This window comes from Sarcophilus harrisii, chromosome 2 (assembly GCF_902635505.1).
Source record: "Sarcophilus harrisii chromosome 2, mSarHar1.11, whole genome shotgun sequence".
NCBI lineage: Eukaryota > Metazoa > Chordata > Mammalia > Dasyuromorphia > Dasyuridae > Sarcophilus > Sarcophilus harrisii.
The window spans coordinates 640,632-660,053 of record NC_045427.1 but is presented as its reverse complement, the minus strand read 5'-3'; the positions used below and the strand labels follow the sequence as shown (position 1 = coordinate 660,053).

The window sequence follows — 19,422 nt, the reverse complement described above, 5'->3', positions numbered from 1 at the left end:
GGCCGTATCCGCTGCGGTCACTCGTGTGAGACGCAGTCCCAGGCGGCCCCAGCTGTGCCTGCTGATCTCCTATCCCGTGGGATCCACTTTGGGACCGAGATTCCAGCTTTGGTTCTGGGCCATCCTGCTGCTTTTTCTCTATTTCCCTTCGGTGAAAGTCACTTTTCTGAGCAGCCCCAAGACTCACTCTTGCCGCATTGGTGCAGACCAGCCCATAAACTCCCCAGCATCTGTCCTTGCAGCTCTGTGGTTGCCTTTGAACCCTGAGTGGGCGTTGGAGGAGGTCTACCCCCAGATATGATGCCGGCCGCTAATTGTCATAACTGGGATCCTTCAGGCCTTCTCAGTGCAGACCCCGCCTGGGAGCAGGATCCGGAGGACCCTGGGGTGGGGGCGGAGGCGGGCCCCCAAGGCTCCAGTCTTGCCCTTTTGGGGAATGCTGCTCCTGGCAAAAGGACCAGAGACTAAAAATCTGCCAATGGAAAGACTTCAAATAGTCCCTGGAAAATAGGTGGTGGAAGCAGGAAAGGGCTAACCACTTATTAAGCACCTACTGTGTGCCAAGCACTTTGGGAAGCATTTTATTTTTATTTTAATTATAGCTTTTTATTTACAAGATATATGCATGGGTAATTTTTCTACACTGATCCTTGCAAAAACTTCTGTTCCAACTTTTCCCCTCCTTCCCCCCACCCCCTCCCCTAAATGGCAGGTAGAACCATACATGTTAAATATGTTAAAGTATATGTTAAATACAATATATGTATACATATTTATACAGTTATCTTGTTGTACAAGAAAAATCGGATTTAGAAATAAGGTAAAAATAACCTGGGAAGGAAAATAAAAATGCAAGCAAATAATAATAGAGTGAAAATGCTGTTATGGTACACACTTATTTCCCATAGTTCTCTCTCAGGGTATATATGGCTTTCTTCATTACTGAACAACTGGAACTGGTTTGAATCATCTCACTGTTGGAGAGAGCCGCATCCATCAGAATTGATCCTCATATACTATTCTTGTTGAAGGGTAAAATGATCTCCTGGTCCTGCTCATTTCACTCAGCATCAGTTCATGTTGCTCTCTCCAGACCTCTCTGAAATCCTCTTGCTGGTCATTTCTTGCAGAACAATATTCCATAACATTCATACACCATAACTTATTCAGCCATTCCCCAGCTGATGGGCATCCACTCAGTCTCCAGTTTCTAGCCACTACAAACAGGGCTGCCACAAACATTTTTGCACATGTGGGTCCCTTCCTTTCTTTCTGGGAAGCATTTTATAAAGGTTATCCCATTTGATCCTTAACCACAGCCTGGGGAAGTGAATGCTCTTGGGAAACTGAAGCAAACCGTGCAAGGTCACTTAGCTAGGAAGCACACAAGGCTGGACTTGAACTCTGGGCAAGTGGAAGTCCTCCCTTATCACAGGAGATTTTGGACCAGAATTCTAAATCTCCTTTCCAGGGTCCCTGCTCTTGGTGGCCGCCATGAATCAGGAAGTGAACCTTGAGGATACTCCTACGCAAAGAAGCTCCAGAGAGTGCACTGAGACTCAGGAGGTGTCCTTTGTGGAGGTAAGGAGGCTGGGCCCCAGAAGGTCTGAGACACTGCCCTGGGCCCCCCCTCACCCCTTAACTGCATCCTCCACACTGCTGCCAATCACATGATCAGACCAAACCGTTGCCCAGCCCTCGAAGAGACCTCCACAGTCACCTGGGGAGGTGCCTGTTCCACACCCTCAGGCCAAGATCGTGAAAGGTCCGCTGACCCAGATTCTCCATCCTGCTGTGGTTCAGGACCCCTCCCCAACCACCACAGATGCGTGGCTCCAATTGTCCAGACCTGTCTGCACTTGCCAAGTCAATCCCCTAGGCATTTCTGGGTGTCCCAAATCAGAGACATCTGACAGAAGAAAACCAGGGACCAGGAGCTCCAATGGTCTGTCCAAGGTCACATGGGACATAGGAGGGGGAGCCAGATCTGAATCTGCACCCAACAGCTGCCCCTCCTGCCCAGCCCACGATGGCTCTGTCACCCTTTGTCAGGGTGTCCCTTCTGTTGCAGACTTTGGCCAAGGAGGACATTGATGCTGCTGTGGAGATCATCCTGTGCCGAGAAAGCTACATCATAGAGGTGAGTGACCGCTGTGGGGCTTCCCCCAAGCTTCCTGGCTAGATGACCCTGGACTAGTCACCACATTTCTGAGTGTCAGAGGGAAACTTTATCTTCATCCAGCTGGGCGACTGTGGACATGTCCTGACATCTAAGTGTCAGAGGGAACTTTACCTTGGGCCAACCCTGAACATGTCCTAATATCTTCTCTCCCTTGAAGTATTTCTAGTTGACTCTTGTGAGATCTTGACTGTGGTTCCTTGGTACTTAAAATCTCATTTTTTCCCTGGCTGCTTGCATTTGTCTTTGAGTCGTTAACGCTCGTTTTTACCTGTATTTCCTGAAGTTTTAAGTTTGGGGTCCTTTCAAGGGAGGTGAGAGGTGAATTCTTTATAGTTTCATTTTGTAGATCTGAGCAGTTCCCTTTGATGATTTCCTGAATATGGTTTTCAGGTTTTTTATTTGGTCCTTGATTTTTAATCTGGTTCTCCTGTGGCTATTTCACAAATCTGTTTTTCTTTTGTTTGTTTGTTTTTAATACTTAAATACATCTCAAATTTTTGGTCTTTGTTGTTACTGAATTACCACTGTTCTGTTCTATTTTTCAGGGGTGACCCCATTACTGGGGTGATGTTTTCTGCTTCCCAAATCACTCCTCCCCAGTCCAACCATCATAGTCTTACTATTAGACCGCTCCATATTCCTCAACACCTCCCTGCCCACAACTAAGAAGTAGAACTTTTTCTCCTTTGTGTGAGTCGAATTAATTATCTGCAGATAAACTTCCACACAAACTAAATTTGCTTGAAATGATATATTTTTCTTTCTCCATTCTTTTAACCTTTTCTTCCATAGCTCAGGAAATAATTAAATTTAAGAGTCACCTTTGGAGGAGAATTGATGCCAAAATGATGGACTAAAGGCAGGGTCTCCCCTGAGGTTTCCCAATTTCCCCTCCAAATGACAGTGCTTCAAGTCAGAGTCTGGAATGGCAGAGCCAATACAAAGTCAAAAAGAGACACTTTTCCAACCCAAGACCACTTAGAAGGTCAAAAGGAAAGGTCTCATTCGCTGGGGTGAGAGTGGAGCACAGTCCAGCATGGGCTTTGAGGGCCAGACAAATGGTCAGAAAAGGATTGCAGGTGACCCTTTTGCTGGCACTAGGCACAGGACTCTGTTGCATTGCCTATATGTGGCTCCAGGTCACATTCCTGGGGTCAATTGGACTAACACAGACCAGGACAGCAGTGACCACGCTTTCCCCTAGATTAGACCAGCTTAGAAGAAACAAATTGCAGCATGAAAAATCTGAAGACTGGAATAGTACCTCCCTCTATGCCAGGGGCAAAGCCCAAGTTTTAAAAAATCAAGAAAGAGGCTATAAAAATGAGCAAACAAGAACCTGAACATAGAAAGTTACTATGGTTACCAGGAAGATCAAGACACAAACTCAGAAGATGATTTAAAAAAACCAGTTATTTGGAAAGCCTCAAAGAAAAACATGAATTGGACACAAGCCCAAAAAAAGAATTCCTAGAAGAGATCAAAAAGGATTTTTAAAATTGGTAGAGGAAAATTTGGGAAAAAAAATCAGTGATGCAAGAATATTATAAAAAGAGAGTTAACAGCTTGGTAAAAGCTGAAGAAATACACTGAATACACTGAAGAAAATGACTCCTTAAAAAGCAGAACTGGCCAAATGAGGAAAGAGATACAAGAGCTCATTAAAGAAAACAGTTACTCAAAAATTAGAATTGTACAGGTAGAAGCCATTGACTCCATGAGACCTCTAGAAACAATAAAACAAAAGAATTAAAGTTAAGAGGAGGTTCTGGATACAGAGCAAGATGGCAAAGTGAATCAAGTAAACTGAGCTCTTCCAGTTTCCTTTGAAAACCACATGAAACTAAGCCTTTGAACAGAGTTTGATGGAATGAAACCACTCTCCAGCTCAAGATAGATTGGAAGGATTTCAGGAAAGATAAGTCCTCCCTGGAGTGAAAGGGGTGCTCAGCCCACCTTAGACAGGGTCTGAGAAAGCCACTGAGAGGGTCTTCATCACAGCAAATCAACAACTGAGACCCATAGTCCTGGCTCAGTAGTGGAGTGGACCAGAGGGGCAGGTTCCAGTCCCAGCATAGCAGGCAAATGGACAGCTCAAGAAACTAATTGTTTTCCTGGAGAGGGCAGGTAGGACTACCCCTGCTGTGAGTGAAACACTCAAGACAAGGGATCCTCTCTGCACTAAGGCTCAGGACTGCAAACAAGAAGCTTGGGCCAGTACCCCCTGTGCCAAGTCACAAAATAGGAAAAGAAGAAAAAAAAAAAAAGAAAATGAACAAGAAAGATAAAATAATCCAAATCACAGAATGCTACTGTACTGCTAGGGGAGACCAAAACTCCAACTCAGACAAGGATAAAATACCCACATGAGAAATCTCAAAGTAAGATAAGAATTGGTCTCAAGCCCAAAGAGCTTCTTAAAAGTGCTCATAAAAGATTTCAAAAGGCAAATAAGAGAGATAGAAGAAAAACTGGGGAAAGAAATGAGAAGTATGCAAGAGAGAGTCAATAACTTGGAAAAAGAAGAAAAAGAATTGAAGAAAACAATTCCTTTAAAAAGTACAATAGACCAAATGCAAAAAAAAAAAAAAATACACTAAAAAAAATTGACACCTTGAATAGTAGAATTAGTCAAATGAAAAAGAAATGCAAAAACTAACTGAAGAAAATTACACATTAAAAACTACAAGCAGGCAATTGGCCAATGACTCTACGAGACATTAGACATCAAGAATCAATCAAACATACTTTTAAAAATGGGAAGAAATGGAAGAAAAACAGCCAACCTGGAAAATAAATCCAGGAGAGACAATTTTAAAATTGTTGGTTTACCTGAAGGCAGTGACCAAAAAAAGAGCCTGGATAGCATTCTTCAGTGCCCTGATATATTAGAACCAGAGGAGTAAATAGTCATTGAAATAATTCAATGATTTCACAAGGAAAACCCCAAAAAGTATTGTTGTAGAACTCCAGAACTATAATCTCAAGCTAAAAATATTGCAAGCAGTCAGACAAAAACAATTCAAGTATTGAGGAACTACAGTAAGGATTACACAGGATCTGGCAGTGTTTATAATAAAGGATCAGAGGGCCTGGAATACCATATTCTGGAAGGCAAAGGACTTGGAGTAACAACCAAGAATTAACTACCCAGCGAGATTGACCATCACCTTTCAGGGGAGGAGATGGATCTTCAATAAGTAAGAGGCTTTCAGTAACTTCTATTGAAAAAAAAAAAAAAAAAACAGAACTAAACAGGAAATTTGATCTTCAAACAGGACTCGAAGCAAAGAAAGATAAACAGAGAAAAATATGTATATTATTTAAAGGTTAAACTCTTTATATCCCTAGGTGGGAAAATGATATCTGTAATTCTTGAGAACTGTATCTGTTATTAGAATAGTTAAAGGGGGCATACATGGATGGAGGGTGTGGATATGAATAGACTCTGATATGATCCAAGAAAAAGTGGGTAGGAATAGGAAAAAAAAAATGTAGGGAGAAGAGGAAATAGGACAAATTAGATCACATGAAGAGGCACAAAAGACCTATCACAATAGAGGGAGGAGAAAGAAGGGGAATGCACATTGTTTGAAGCTTAATTTCATCAAATTTGGCTCAAAGAGAGAATAACACAATCACTCAGTTGGGTATAGAAATTTCTTACCTATAAGGAAATAGGAGAAAAAAGTAGGAAAGAAAAGGGACTAGCTAGATAGAAGGGAGGGCAGAGACAATAGAAGAAACTGGTGTTAGAAGGGAGGAGGGGTGATAGAAGAGAGGGCAGGGTGGTTAGAAACAAAACTACTAAGGAGGGCCAGGCTGGGAAAAACAACAAAAGTATATATAGGGGAGAAAATAGGATGGAGGGGAAATATACAGGGGTAATCATAACTGTAAATGTGAATGGGATGAACTCTCCCATAGAAAGGAAGTGAATAGCAGAATGGATTAAAAAACAAAATCCTATAATGTGTTGTTTACAAGAAACATATATAAAACAGAGAGATAGATATAGAGTAAGGGTAGAAGACTGGAGCAGAACTGGTTATGCTTCAGCTGAAGCCAAAAAAAAAAAAAAAAAAAAAAAAAAAAAAAAAAAAAGCAGGGGTAGCAATTCTGATTTCAGATAAAGCAAAAGTAAAAATATATCTAATTAAAAGAAATAAGGAAGGAAATGACATCTTATTAAATGGTGCCATAGACAATGAAGTAGTGGTTATATATATATATATACACCAAATGGTGCATCCAACTTTTAGAAAAGTTAAGCCAATTACAGGAAGAAATCAATAGCAAAATTATACTAGTGGGGGACCTCAATCTCCCCCACTCAGAATTAGATAAATGTAACCACAAAATAAACAAAGAAACTTAAGGAGGTTAATAGAATCTTTAAAAAATTAAATATGATAAGACCTTTGGAGAAAACTGAATAGGAACAGAAAGGAATATATCTTTTTCTCAGCAGCATCTGGCACCTACCCAAAAAATTGACCATGTAATTATTAGGGCATAAACACTTCATAATCAAATGCAGAAGGGCAGAACTTATAATTGCTTCTTTTTCAGATCATGATGCAATAAAACTACATTAAATAAAGGGCCAGAGAAAATAGATTAAAAACCAACTGGAAATTAAATGACCTAATTCTAATGAATGAATGGATCAAAAAACAAATGATGAAAACAATAATTTCATCTAAGAGAATGAAAATAATAAGACAACATACAAAACCTATGAGATGCAGGCAAAGCAGTTCTTAAGGGAAATTTTATATCTTTAAATAGTTATATGTATAAAATAGAGAAAAATCAATGAATTTGACATGCAACTAAAAAAGCTAAAAAAAGAGAACAAATTAAAAATCCCAATTATATACCAAATTAGGAATTCTGAAACTCAAAGGAGAGATTAATAAAATTGAAATTTAAAAAAATATTGAACTAATAAAACTAAGAGTTGTCTTTATGAAAAAATCAACAAAATAGATAAACCTTTGGCTAATTAGAAAAAGAAAAGGAAAAAAATACATTACCAGAATCAAAAACAAAAAGGGATGAATTTACTACCAATGAAGAAGAAATTAAAGCAATAATTAGGAGCTATTTTACCCAGTTGTATGCCAACAAATCTGACAATCTCATTGAAATGGATGAATATCTATAAAAAATATAAATTGCCCAGATTAACAGAAGAGGAAATAAATTATTTAAATAATTCCATTTTTAAAAAAGAAATTGAACAAATCATCAATGAACTCCCTAAGAAAAAATCTCCCTGGTCAAATGGATTTCCAAGTGAATTCTACCAAACATTTAAAGAACAATTAATTCCAATATTATGTAAATTATTTGGAAAAACAGATAAAGAAGGAGTCTTGACAAATTCCTTCGATGACACATATATGGTGTTGATACCTAAACCAGGAAGATCCAAAAACAGAGAAAGAAAATTACAGACCAATCTCCCTAATGAGTGATTGATGCAAAAATGTTAAGTTGTTGCATAACAACTTATCAGCATGATAATATACTATAATCAAGGGGGATTTATATGAGGAATGCAGGGCTGGTTCAGTATCAGGAAATCTATTGTCACAATTAACCATATCAATGGCAAAGCTAACAGAATTCACATGATAATCTCAATAGATGCAGAAAAAGTTCTTGACAAAATACAGTACCTAATCCTATTAACACCGGAGAACTTGATAAGCAGCATCTATCTACACCCATCAGTCAGCATTATTAATAAGGAGGAGAAGCTGGACACATTGGTAATAAGATCAAGGATGAAACTAGGATGCCCATATCACCATTGTTATTCAATATTGTACTAGAAATGTTGACTTTAGCAATAAGGAAAAAAAATAAAGGAATCAGAATAGGCAATGAGATAAAATTATCACTCTTTGAAGATAATATGATGGTGTACTTAGAGAATCCTATAGAATGATCCAAAAACCCACTTGAAACAATTAACAGCTTTAACAAAATTGCAGGATAATAAACTCACACAAACATCAGCATTTTTACATATTACTAACAAAGCCCAGCAGCAAGAGATAGAAAGACAATTTTCATTTAAGATAACTATAGACAAAATCAAATATTTGGGTGTCTACCTGTCAAGAAAATCCAGGAATTATATGAACACTATAACAAAACACTTTAAACACAAAATCAGACATAAACAATTGGGAAAATGTCAATTGGTCATGGTAGGCCAAGCTAATGTAATAAAAATGACAATTCTACCTAAATTGATCTACTTGTTCAGTGCCATACCAATCAAACTGCCAAAAAAAAAATTTTATAGAGATAGAAAAAAATAACAAAATTCATCTGAAAAAAAGCTAAATAATATCTAGGGAATTAATGAAAAAATAAATAAAAAAGACAGTGGTCTAGCAGTGTCAGACCTAAAACTATTATAAAGTAGCAGTCATCAAAAACATTTGGTACCTCCTATGAATAGAGTGGTGGATTAGTGGAATAAGTAAGATATACATGACACAATAATCAATGATTATAGGAGTCTAGCATTTGATAAACTCCCAAACTCAATCTTTGGGGATAAGAATTCACTATTTCACAAAAATTGCTGGGAATACTGGAAAATGTCAGAAAGTTGGCATAGACCTACATCTCACACCGCATACCAAAATAAGATCAAAATGGGTACATGATATGGGCATAAAGAGTGATACCATAAGCAAATTAAGAGAGAAAGTGATAACTATCAGATCTTGGGGAAGAAAGGAATTTATGACCAAAGAAGAACTAGAGAACATTATGAAATGCAGAATGGACAACTTTGCTTACATTAAATTAAAAAGATTTTGCACAAACAAGAATAAAAGAAGTACAAAGCTGGGGAAAATTTTCTACAGCTAAAGGAAGGGTTCATTCAAATTTACAAGAATATTAATCATTACTCAATTGATAAATAGTCAAAGAATATGAACAGACAATTTTCAGATGAAGTATTAAAGCCATTTAAGCCATCTATAAGCATATGAAAAAAATGCTTGGCCATTATTGATTAGAGAAATGCAAATTAAAACAACTCTGAGGTACTGCTCAGATTGGCTCATACCTCTCAGATTGGCTAAGATGACAGGAAAAGATAATAAATGTTGTAGGGGTGAAAACTGGGACACTAATGCATTGTTGGTGGAGTTGTGAACTCATCCAACCATTCTGGAGAGAAATTTGGAACGGTGCCCAAAGCACTATCAAACTGCATACCCTTTGACCCAACAGTGCCATTACTGGGTCTGTATCCCAAGGAAATTGTAAAGAAGAGAAAAGGATCCACATGTGCAACCAGGAATACAGTGTACAAAGGAACAAGAAGATTGTACAATGATCAACTAGGAAAGACTTGGTGGTTCTCAACAGTTCAGTGATTCAAGGCAATCCCAATAGGCTTTGGATGGAAAATGCCTTCTGCACCTAGAGAGAGAACTATGGAGACTGAATGTAAATCAACACATACTATGTTCACTTTTTTTTCTTGTGTTTTTTTTTTTCTCTTGTAGTTTTTCCCTTTTGTTCTGATTTTTCTCTCCCAAGATGATTCATAAGGAAATGTGGTTTTTTTCCCCTTAAATGAATGTGCATAACCAGTAAAAAACCACTTTAGAAACAAGACAAAAAAGAATGAAAAATAGAAAATGTGGAATATCTTATTGGAAAAACAACTGACCTGGAAAATAGATTAAAAAGAGATAAAGAATTACTGGACTAAATCTGGAAGCCATGATTTAAAAAAAAAATCAATATCTCATTTCAAGAAATTATCAAGGAAAACTGCCTTGATATCCTAGAACCAGAGAATAAAATAGAAATTGAAAGTAATCTACAAATCAACTCCTGAAAGAAATTCCAAAATGAAAACCCCTAAGAATATTTATTGCTAAATTTCAAAATTCCCAGGTGATGAAGAAAATACTGCAAGGAGCTAGAAACATTTCAGATATTGTGGAGCCACATCCAGGATCACAAAAAATTTAGCAACATCTACACTAAAGAATTGAAGAGTTTAAAATATATTCTGGGAGGCAAAGGAGCTAGGATTACAGCTAAGAATCACCTATCTAGCAAAACTGAATGTAATCCTTCAGGGGAAAACTGTTTAATGAATCGAAATTTTCAAACATTCCTGATGAAAAGACCAGAGCTGAATCGAAAATTTTACTTTCAAATACAAGATGTTGGAGGAGCATAAAAAAGTAAACATGAGAAACAAAAGTAAATCATAAGGAATTCTAAAAGGTTAAACTTTACGTTGCTATATGGGAAGATACTATCTGTGACCCTAATAACTTTATTATTATTAAGGCAGATAGAAAGAGTGTTTTCTTTCTAATGTACTGGTGGGATAATTCAAAAAAATTTGAGGAAAAAGAGGAATATAATGAGAAAAGAAGGCAAGGAAAGGAAGAATGGAGGATAATGTTACATAAAAGAAGTCTGCAAAGAAGAGCTTTTACAGTGGAGGAGAAAATGAGGGTGGGAGTGAGCAGTGCTTGAATCTTACTCTCATTGGAATTGGTATAAAGAGGGAAGAACATGTATACCTATTCAGTTGTGCATTAAAATCTATCTTACTCAATAGACAGACAACCTCAGACTTGCTAGTTGTGTGACTCTGGGCAAATCACTTCACCTCAATTGCCTCACCAAAAAAATAATCATCATCATGATCTCAAATAAGCATCAAATTGGAAACCCTGAAAATCAAAGAAGAGATGAATAAAACTGAAAGTAAGAAAACCATTGAATTAATAAAACTAGAAGCTGGTTTTATGGGAGGGGGAGGACAATAAATAGATAAGTCACTTGGTTAATTTGACTTAAAAAGAGAAAACAAAATTCCCAATACTAAAAATGGGTGAAGATTTTAAACTAAAGCAATTATTAGAAACTATTTTGCCCATAGGACAATTATATGACAATCCAAATGAAATGGATTAGAAAAACATAAATTGCTGAGATTAACAGAAAAGGAAATAGAATGCTTAAAGTACCTCATCTTAGAAAAATAAGTTGAGCAGGCCATAAGTTAATGCCCTAAGAAAAAAAATCCTCAGAGCCAGATGGATTCATAATTGAATTATATCAATTATTTAAAGGATAATTAATTACAGTATTATATAAACTATTTGGAAAAATAGTCAAAAAAAGAGTCCTCCCAAATTCCTTTTATGACCAAAATATGATTGCTGGTACCTAAGCCAGGAAGAGCAAATACAGGGAAGAAAAGTATTGACCAATTTCCCTAATGAATATTGATGCAAAAAACTTTTTTAGAAGTACTAGTAAGGAAATTGCAGCCATATATCACAAAGATCATATGACCAGATGGAATTTATACCAGGAATGCAGGGGTAGCTCAATATTAGGAAAACAATCAGCATAACTGACCATATCAAATCAAAACTAACAGAAACCACACGATTATCTCAATAGCTTTTGACAACATACATCATTATTCCTGATTTAAAAAATAAACACTGGAAAGTATAGAAATAAATGGAACTTTTCTTAAAATGATAATTAGTATCTATCTAAAACAATTACCAAGCATCATCTATAATGAAGATAAAATAGAAATCTTCCCAGTAAGATGAATAGTAAATCAAGGATGCCTACTAACATCACTATTATTCAATATTGTCTTAGAAATGCTAGCAATAATAGTTAAGTGAAGAAAATAAATTGAATTAGAATAGGCAGTGAGGAAACACAATTTATTCTTTATAGATAATTTGATGGTATGCTTAAGAGAATCCTAGAAAACCAACTAAAAGAAACCTACTTGAAATAATAACTTTAGCAAAATTGCAGCATATAAAGCATATAAATTTAAAAGTTTTTGCAGAAACAAAACCAATGCAGTCAAGATTAAAAGGAAAGCAGAAAATTGGAGGTGGGGAGGAGAGGAAGAGAAATTATAGTAAATTTCACTGATAAGGGCCTTATTTGTAGAAAAATGACTCAAATTTATAAAAATAAGGGTCATTCCCCCATTGAAAAATGGTCAAAGGATTTTTAAAATGCTACACATAATTATTGTTTACAGAAATGCAAATTAAAATAACTCTTGAGTTACCATTACACACTCATCAGATTGGCTAATGTGATAGAAAAGAGAAATGACAAATGTTGGGCAGGTGTTTAAAAAAAATGATACAGTAATGCATTGAACTGAGCCAACTATTCTGGAGAGCAATTTAAAGCTATGTTTAAAGGGCATACCCTTTCATGTAGTAATACTCCTACTGTGTCTGTATCTCAAAGAGATCAAAGGAAGAAGAAAAGGATGTTTATATACAAAAATATTTATAGCAGTTCTTTTTGTGGTGAAAAAGAATTGAAAATTGAATATATTAAAGAGCAAAAGAACTGAGGTTGCAGCCAAAAATATCATACCCAGCAAAGTTAAGCATAATTCTGAACAACAACAACAACAACAACAACAAAAAACATTCAATGAATTGCCAAACTTTCAGGATTTTGTTACAAAAACACCTTCATGTCTTAATAGAAAAGTTGACATACAAGATGCAAGAGAAATAAGATAAACATCAAAGACTACAAGACACTCAATAAAGACAAACCACCGAACCATGCAAGCTAGTGCACCAGACAAGGTGTGAAAAGGGTCACAATTTGTATCAGAGACCAAAGTAGTAATTTCTTGGTTCAGATCTTAAACTGAAAGAGGACATCTAGTTAGGATAGGGACAAGAAACAATAAAAACCAGATACCTGAAAGGAGTAAGGGAAACCCCACTGATATTCCTCCAGTAAGCCGCCCTGGAGGATGGTAGAAAATTGGGGATGCAGTGTGTCAAGCTGAGGAAAAGAGGAAAAATGTTATGGCACCCACTTCTTGCAAGGAACGCAAGAATCTAAGAATTTGGACCTGAAGTTTTTTTTTTTTTTTTCAAACAATTGTGATGGAAAACTGTTGTGTTATTAGAAATAATGAGCAGGATGATTTCAGAAAAACCTGAGAAGACTTCTATGAACTGATGCAAAGTGAAGTGAGCAGAAGTAGGAGAACACTGTACAAAGTAACAGCAGTGTTGTGTGATGCTTAATTGTGAATGACTTGACTGTGAAGTGAGCAGAACTAGAACATTGTACAAAGTAACAGCAGTGTGGTGTGGTGCTTAATTGTGAGTGACTTGGCTGTGAAGTGAGCAGAACTAGCAGAACACTGTACAAAGTAACAGCAATGTGGTGTGGTGCTTAATTGTGAATGACTTGGCTGTTCTCAGTAATTCAATGATTCAAGACAATTCTGAAGGATTCATGAAAATTGCCCTCCACCTCCAGAGAAAGAACTGATGGAGTCTAAATGCAGATCCAAGCATATTTTCTTTTATTTTTCGTTTTTTTTTTTTTTTTTTTTGTATGTGTGTGTGGGGGGGAGGGTCTGTGGGTTGTTTTTGAAATGTTTTGCATGACTGAACATAGATAATCTGTATCTAATTGTCTTCTCAAGGAGGAGGAAGGGAAAGAATGCCAAACTTAAAATTTAGCAAAATAAGAAAGTATTTTGATATATAATGAGAATCACTTTCAGGCCCTTATCTTTACCTTTGGAGTTCAATTTAAGCCTCTTAATTGTTAAAAAGCAGGCAACATGGGTCACTGGGGATTATGTAGTCAAAAGACTTTCCATACTGGCTGCGCTATGTTCCCTCATCAATAAAATAAAGGAGTTGGACTGGATGATTTCCAGCTTTATGTCTATGATCTTACATATTATTTCACTTCTCAGACCCTATTCTTCCAGTCTTTTATAAAGTATTTGTATTTCAATTACCCTCACACTAGATAAGACTTAAAACCCTACTACATTCTTTTCACTTCCTTTTAGAACATAAATGTTGGTGATTCTTTATTCCTAACTTGTATTACTTGTTCGCCACTTTCACTTCCTTATTCAATTTGTTAAAGGCACTGCTAAACTCTGGATTTCTCAGGAAGAATTAAATTTTCTGATCTCATAGGAGAGTCTTTCTTCATTCTTTCTCAGGATGTAATGTTAAATTTTCAGGATTTTTAGTATTAGAATGTCTATTAATTTCTCTGATTTCGGTCATAGCACATTTCAGCCATGTCTCTTTCATTTTTTAAATCACTGTTGATTTAAGTCCTTTTGAGTATGTAAATTGTTTCTTGGCTACTTGGAAGGATTTTCTCTTTGGTACTACAGTTTGAGAACTTTAAATTTTGGAGTTAAGCTTCAGGTTTCTCTCTGTTGGCAAGCTGTGGATTCTATCTGCATTCTTCTGTTTGTTTCCAAGACATTTGGATTGATGATTGTTGTTGTTATTGCTGTTGTTTTTTGGGGGAGAGTTCATGGTGTCCTGGAACATGATATTAAGACTCATTGTCTCTTCACTTTTTTTTCCCCTGAGATTCTAATTGAGCTTTGTTCTTTAGTTCTATCGTTTTGGGTTGTACAGAACTAAAGTCTTCTCCAAGTTTTCTTGTTTAAAAAATTAAAAGATGGGAAAAAAGGAAAAACATTTATTTTTTTTGTTAGTTTTTAAAATAGTTGTTACTAAGTCAGAATATTTAAAGGAAACATCCAGAATTCTTAAAAATTACACAGAATCATCATTATTGAGCATAATTTTTCTACTAATAAAATCAAAAGCTCAAGAAGTAGACAATCTTAAATGTAGTTTTATTTTGTGAATTCAAATCTTGATAGAGGTGTTGATGCTAATTTCAATCAACTAATACTAGTGAGAATGTCTTTTCACAATAATATATCTTCATTAATGACCTCACTTAGATGTATTTGTGTAATGCTGGAAAAAGTGAGGCAAGATAGAGATTAGAGAGTTTTTAATACTTTATTTAAAAGGGAGAGATTTACTGAAGGCAGAGCAGAATCCATTCTGCCTCCAGGGCTAAATGAGACTAGTATCCCCAAGAACTCAGTAGCTAATGTGTGCTTCCCATGAAGTATATATACACATGTCTCCAAGCTACTGGGATAGAACCAGGCAGGGGCAGAGTCAGAGCACTGAACAGACTATCAATACAGTTCTGACAGGATCGGGGGAGGCACCGGACATTCTAATAAGTAGGGAAGGTCTAGAGTCATGATGTCTAAAAGAGAAGATCTTTCTCCTTATCTGGATTAAACATTTACAATTTATAATCTTAGCATAGCCAGCCCTAAATTATATCAGTTCTAATGATCAGGAGGGAAGGGTAGTGTTGCAACCAGAAGGATTGAGGCAGAACAATTAAGGGAAACTGAGGCAGGACAATAAAAAGGAACTGTGGCACAACATTTGGAATTTTATGTAACAATATAGCTGCAACATTTTGTTCTTTCTTAGTTTCGGTAACTTTGTAGCAATTCGGTATTGCTTTGTAGCAATATTTCATAGAATAGGGAAATAAAATTGTTGAATAATAAATATTTAGTATTTTAAACTCTATAGAAAAACATTTTTTTAATCAGCTTGAACCTCTCTGTTCCTTACAGAGTCTACTGCTTCCCTGAACTCTTTCTTTTTTGAACTCTTTGAACTTCTTTTCAGCATTTTGGTGCCAGATTTTCCTTCTTGGGATTCCAAATCACTGGAAGTTCTTTGGGGAAATTTCTTTTTTGTTTCAGAGATGCGGTTGTTGCTGCCATGTTGCATGCCATTTCTATTTTTTCCTTGCTTTCATCTATGCCTTAATATTGATACACTATATTGGCAACTTCCCCCTGCCCCCCAATCCTAAACTCATTCTTCTGGCTTTTTGACAGTTTTATACAAAGTTTTCCTGTCCTTTATCTTCTTGCTCTTTTCTCGGAAACAGTACTTTTCATTTTAAGTTACTTCAAAAGAATTGGGTCTAATCCATGGCTCTCCTCCTCTGGAAGCCGACCTTCTGTCCTGGACCACACTTTGGAGTTTTTCACTTTGTAGCTCTGGATGACCTCACAAGCCTTGCCATGCACCCCTAAGTCTCTGGATGGGGGGCTTTGACTGGAGGATCTTCCAACCTCTTTAGCAAGAGGTTGGGTGGGTGATGTCTTGGAAGTCCAGTCCAAAGGCAGCCAGCTGTGACTTGTGTTCTTGGAGGCTCTTTCTCCCTCTTCAGTCCCTGCCATGACATTGACCCTTCTTTGTTCTTCCTCCCAGATGAGGAGGCCCATGGGATGGCCCAATGCCTCATAAGCAGCACTACTTATCTTGGGGCACATTAAGCTTAGGGGAGCTTAGGGCTCTCTACTCTAGCTCCCCTTCCCCCCTCCTCTGCCTCCCCGGGGTGCTATTTCTTTGGCCGTTGGTTCAAGGCTCTGGCGTTTACAACAATGCTAATGGACACTCAGCAGGGAGAGGAGCCCCCAGGCTCGCTCTCCTCCCATGGGACTCTGCCCCTTGTAGAAGCTGAAACTCTTCCGTAGCATTTTCCTGGCTTCTGAGTTGATTTGTTGCTTAGTGGTTGGTGTCCTGGGAAGGAGCCTGAGGCAGTCCCCAGCTGTGGTCAGGAGGGCCCCAGGAGAGCTTGGTCATTCATTGGCCATGGGATTCAGCCCAATTTCTTCACAGGTCCAGCCCTCTTGGACAAGATAGAAAAGGAATCAATGGCCAGACAAGGGCAGCGGGTGTTTCTAATTTGCTTCGCTTCTCTAGGGTAGATCCCTAGCCATTTTCTGGGTGAATTTTTCCTTTTATAAAATTAAGGTCTTGAGGAACAACCTTGTGACTGTCCTTGTTGGGCTCTTACTTTCTCAGGGACCCCAATTCTCATCCTCCCTGCAGAAGGAGGAGTGAATAGATTGCAGGCCGAGTGTCAGCCACGGCAGGGCTCCTGAGGGGAAGGGAACATCCACGGCAGACCTTCAGAGAAGCCCAGGAGCTGGCAGGAAGGAAGTGGTGGGACCTGCTCTCTCTGGCAGCCATCAGAGGTGGTGGGAGGGGGTGCCTCCCCTGGTGGCTATCGGGAGAGGAGGTAGATGGGGGTCTCCTCACTTATCTTCCGTGTCCCACTTTCCCCATAGGAAATAAACAAGTATCTGCAGCGCCAGGATTTTTTAAATTCAAGGAGGAAGGAGCTGCTGCACAAGAGATGGACTGAGAACGTGGCCTTTCCTCTTCAGCAGAAAATCATTGACAAAGTCGGTTCCCCCAAGGAGATCGAAAAGAGGAAGTGCCTGGAGCTGGACGGTTACTTGCGGTTCAGGGACGCCACGGTACCGAGCTTCTGTTCTGCCTAGAGTGGCCCCTGAGCCGGGAGCTCAAGGCGCGAGTGAACCCCCACTTAGTGCTCCTTCATTGGGATTCAGGTTTCCCGTTTCTGAGGGCGGGGATCCAGGCAGGAGCCCCCCAAGTACCAGGCAGCTTCCTGAGGGATGGTGATCCGACAGAGGCAGAGAGAGAGTCCCCGGGACAGGGGGAATTGTGTGATCCCTCCCTCCCCACCCTCAGAAGTGTAGACCCCTCTGATTCACAGGCCAGGAAGCACCTCATTCTGGTCCCGAGCACTTAGGGGGTGTAAGGCCCTCCCTTCTAGCCTAAAGCCCCCAGAAGCCTCCTCCAACTTTGTAGTTCTCCGTTTCTGTGCTAACAGAAGTGTAGGGCTTGTTAAAGGATGGGTTGTGCACCTTCGGAAACCCCCACAACCAGCACGGACACCCCAGGACAGGTAACCAGAGACGGAACTTCCTGCTTTTCTGACAGAGGAAATTAAAACTGCCAGAGCAGGGCTTGGGGAGGGCAGAGCAGGGAGGGCCACGTCTGAGCAGGGACTCTGAACTGCGTCCTAAAGAACTGCAATGACTGGTTCTTGGCCAAAATGGAGTTCACCTAAAGAAAGGAAAATGTTCCCTTGAATCTGCTCCCACGGCCTTTCAGACTGGTGAGGAAGGCTCAGTGTAACTGCCAGCGGGGCAGGCCCAGGAGGCGGGGATGGGGCCAAGGGCTTTCTGATTGCTACAAAAAGGGAGCTAAGAAAAAAGTCGGGGGTCGAGTGATGAGACCCAGAGAGCAGGAAGAACGTCCGTGGCACTGGCCAGGATGGCCGGCCTGGGCTGGGAGGATGCTGCGGGAGGGCCCAGGGCCCAAGCCTGGGGCAGGCAGGAGAGCCGGGGCAGAGGGCCCAGTGCATTCGGCCAAAAGCAGAGCAGGTCATAATTCTGGATTGGCCTTGGGGAGAACTTCATCCTGTGCAAGTTCTGGCAGAGTTGTTATTCACGGGGGGCCGGTCTCCCAACTTGTGAGAGGGATTTTTTTGGGTGCAGCTACTGCTTGGGGCTTGAGGACCGCCCCCCCCCCAGCAGTCCTTGATTGTAAGAAAATGCAGAGGCAAGGCAATGGTAAGACCCTCCCAGGAGCACCTACAGGGCCCCCTGAGAGGCAGGTTCAGGTGGGAAAGTTCGTGGCCTCCAGCTGCACAGAAGTTCTGTTTCTATGGAGCCCCTGTTTGGTCCCAAAGCTTTCTTCTCTTAGGTCCTGGTGGATGATGCCGGGGTGGGCCGGGAGTCCAGGGAGGGCTCTGCCTTCTCTGAGGGGCCCCCAGGCTGGCTTTTGCCTCCAACACTGAGGCCCCTTTTGTGTCCTGTGCTTCTGACCTGTCTGAATACACTGATTTCATCCACCTCAAGGGGCCTGGTAGCATCGGTCCCCTGACTCAGCTGCCCCATCTCATCCCACAAGCACCGTTCCCTCCCCCGGGCCCACCAGGCTTCTCGTGTGCACATCGGGAAAGTGAGACGTCCCACAATCCCGTCCGCGAGCTTTTGTTTGCTAGTGTTCTGTGAGGAGCCCGTGCCTTCTGTAGAATCCGAGTCCTCCGCGGAGCTTCCGGGGCTTAGAGAGATGACCCGGGGCCTCTTCTCTGAGATGCTGCTTGGGCTAGGTCTTGTAGGGGGCCACAACAGGGCTCTCCAAAAGATCTCTTCTTCATTGAGGCAAGAATGGAGGGAATGTAAAATTTAACATGCCAGCAGAACTCAGTTCCAACGACAAAGAACCGTGACCTTTAAGTGGTTATAGGGCAAAAGCCATCACTTGTAAATAGGATCAATGAGAAAACGAGACAGCATCAATTTGTCTTCTGTATTCTCCCTCTGACCAGTAAGAGAGAGATCATTTCTCATAGGTCACTTGCCTATAATTGCTGGAGATCCTTTACACATCACTATCAACAGTAGGGCCCCTAAACACAAATTTCCCAGGGAAATTCAAAACATGTAT

General features: G+C 39.5%; 1 protein-coding gene across 1 annotated transcript in view; it reads left to right on the top strand.

The window, feature by feature from the left end:
- Positions 1-19,422, top strand: part of LOC116421206 (protein FAM228B-like) — a 42,409-nt gene that overhangs the window by 9,454 nt on the left and 13,533 nt on the right. Inside the window, exons 2-4 of the mRNA XM_031949561.1 lie at positions 1,472-1,581; positions 2,072-2,140; positions 17,229-17,420. Of these exons, the coding sequence (XP_031805421.1) occupies positions 1,495-1,581; positions 2,072-2,140; positions 17,229-17,420 (348 nt within the window). The 5' untranslated portion in view covers positions 1,472-1,494. The remainder of the gene's footprint in view (positions 1-1,471; positions 1,582-2,071; positions 2,141-17,228; positions 17,421-19,422) is intronic.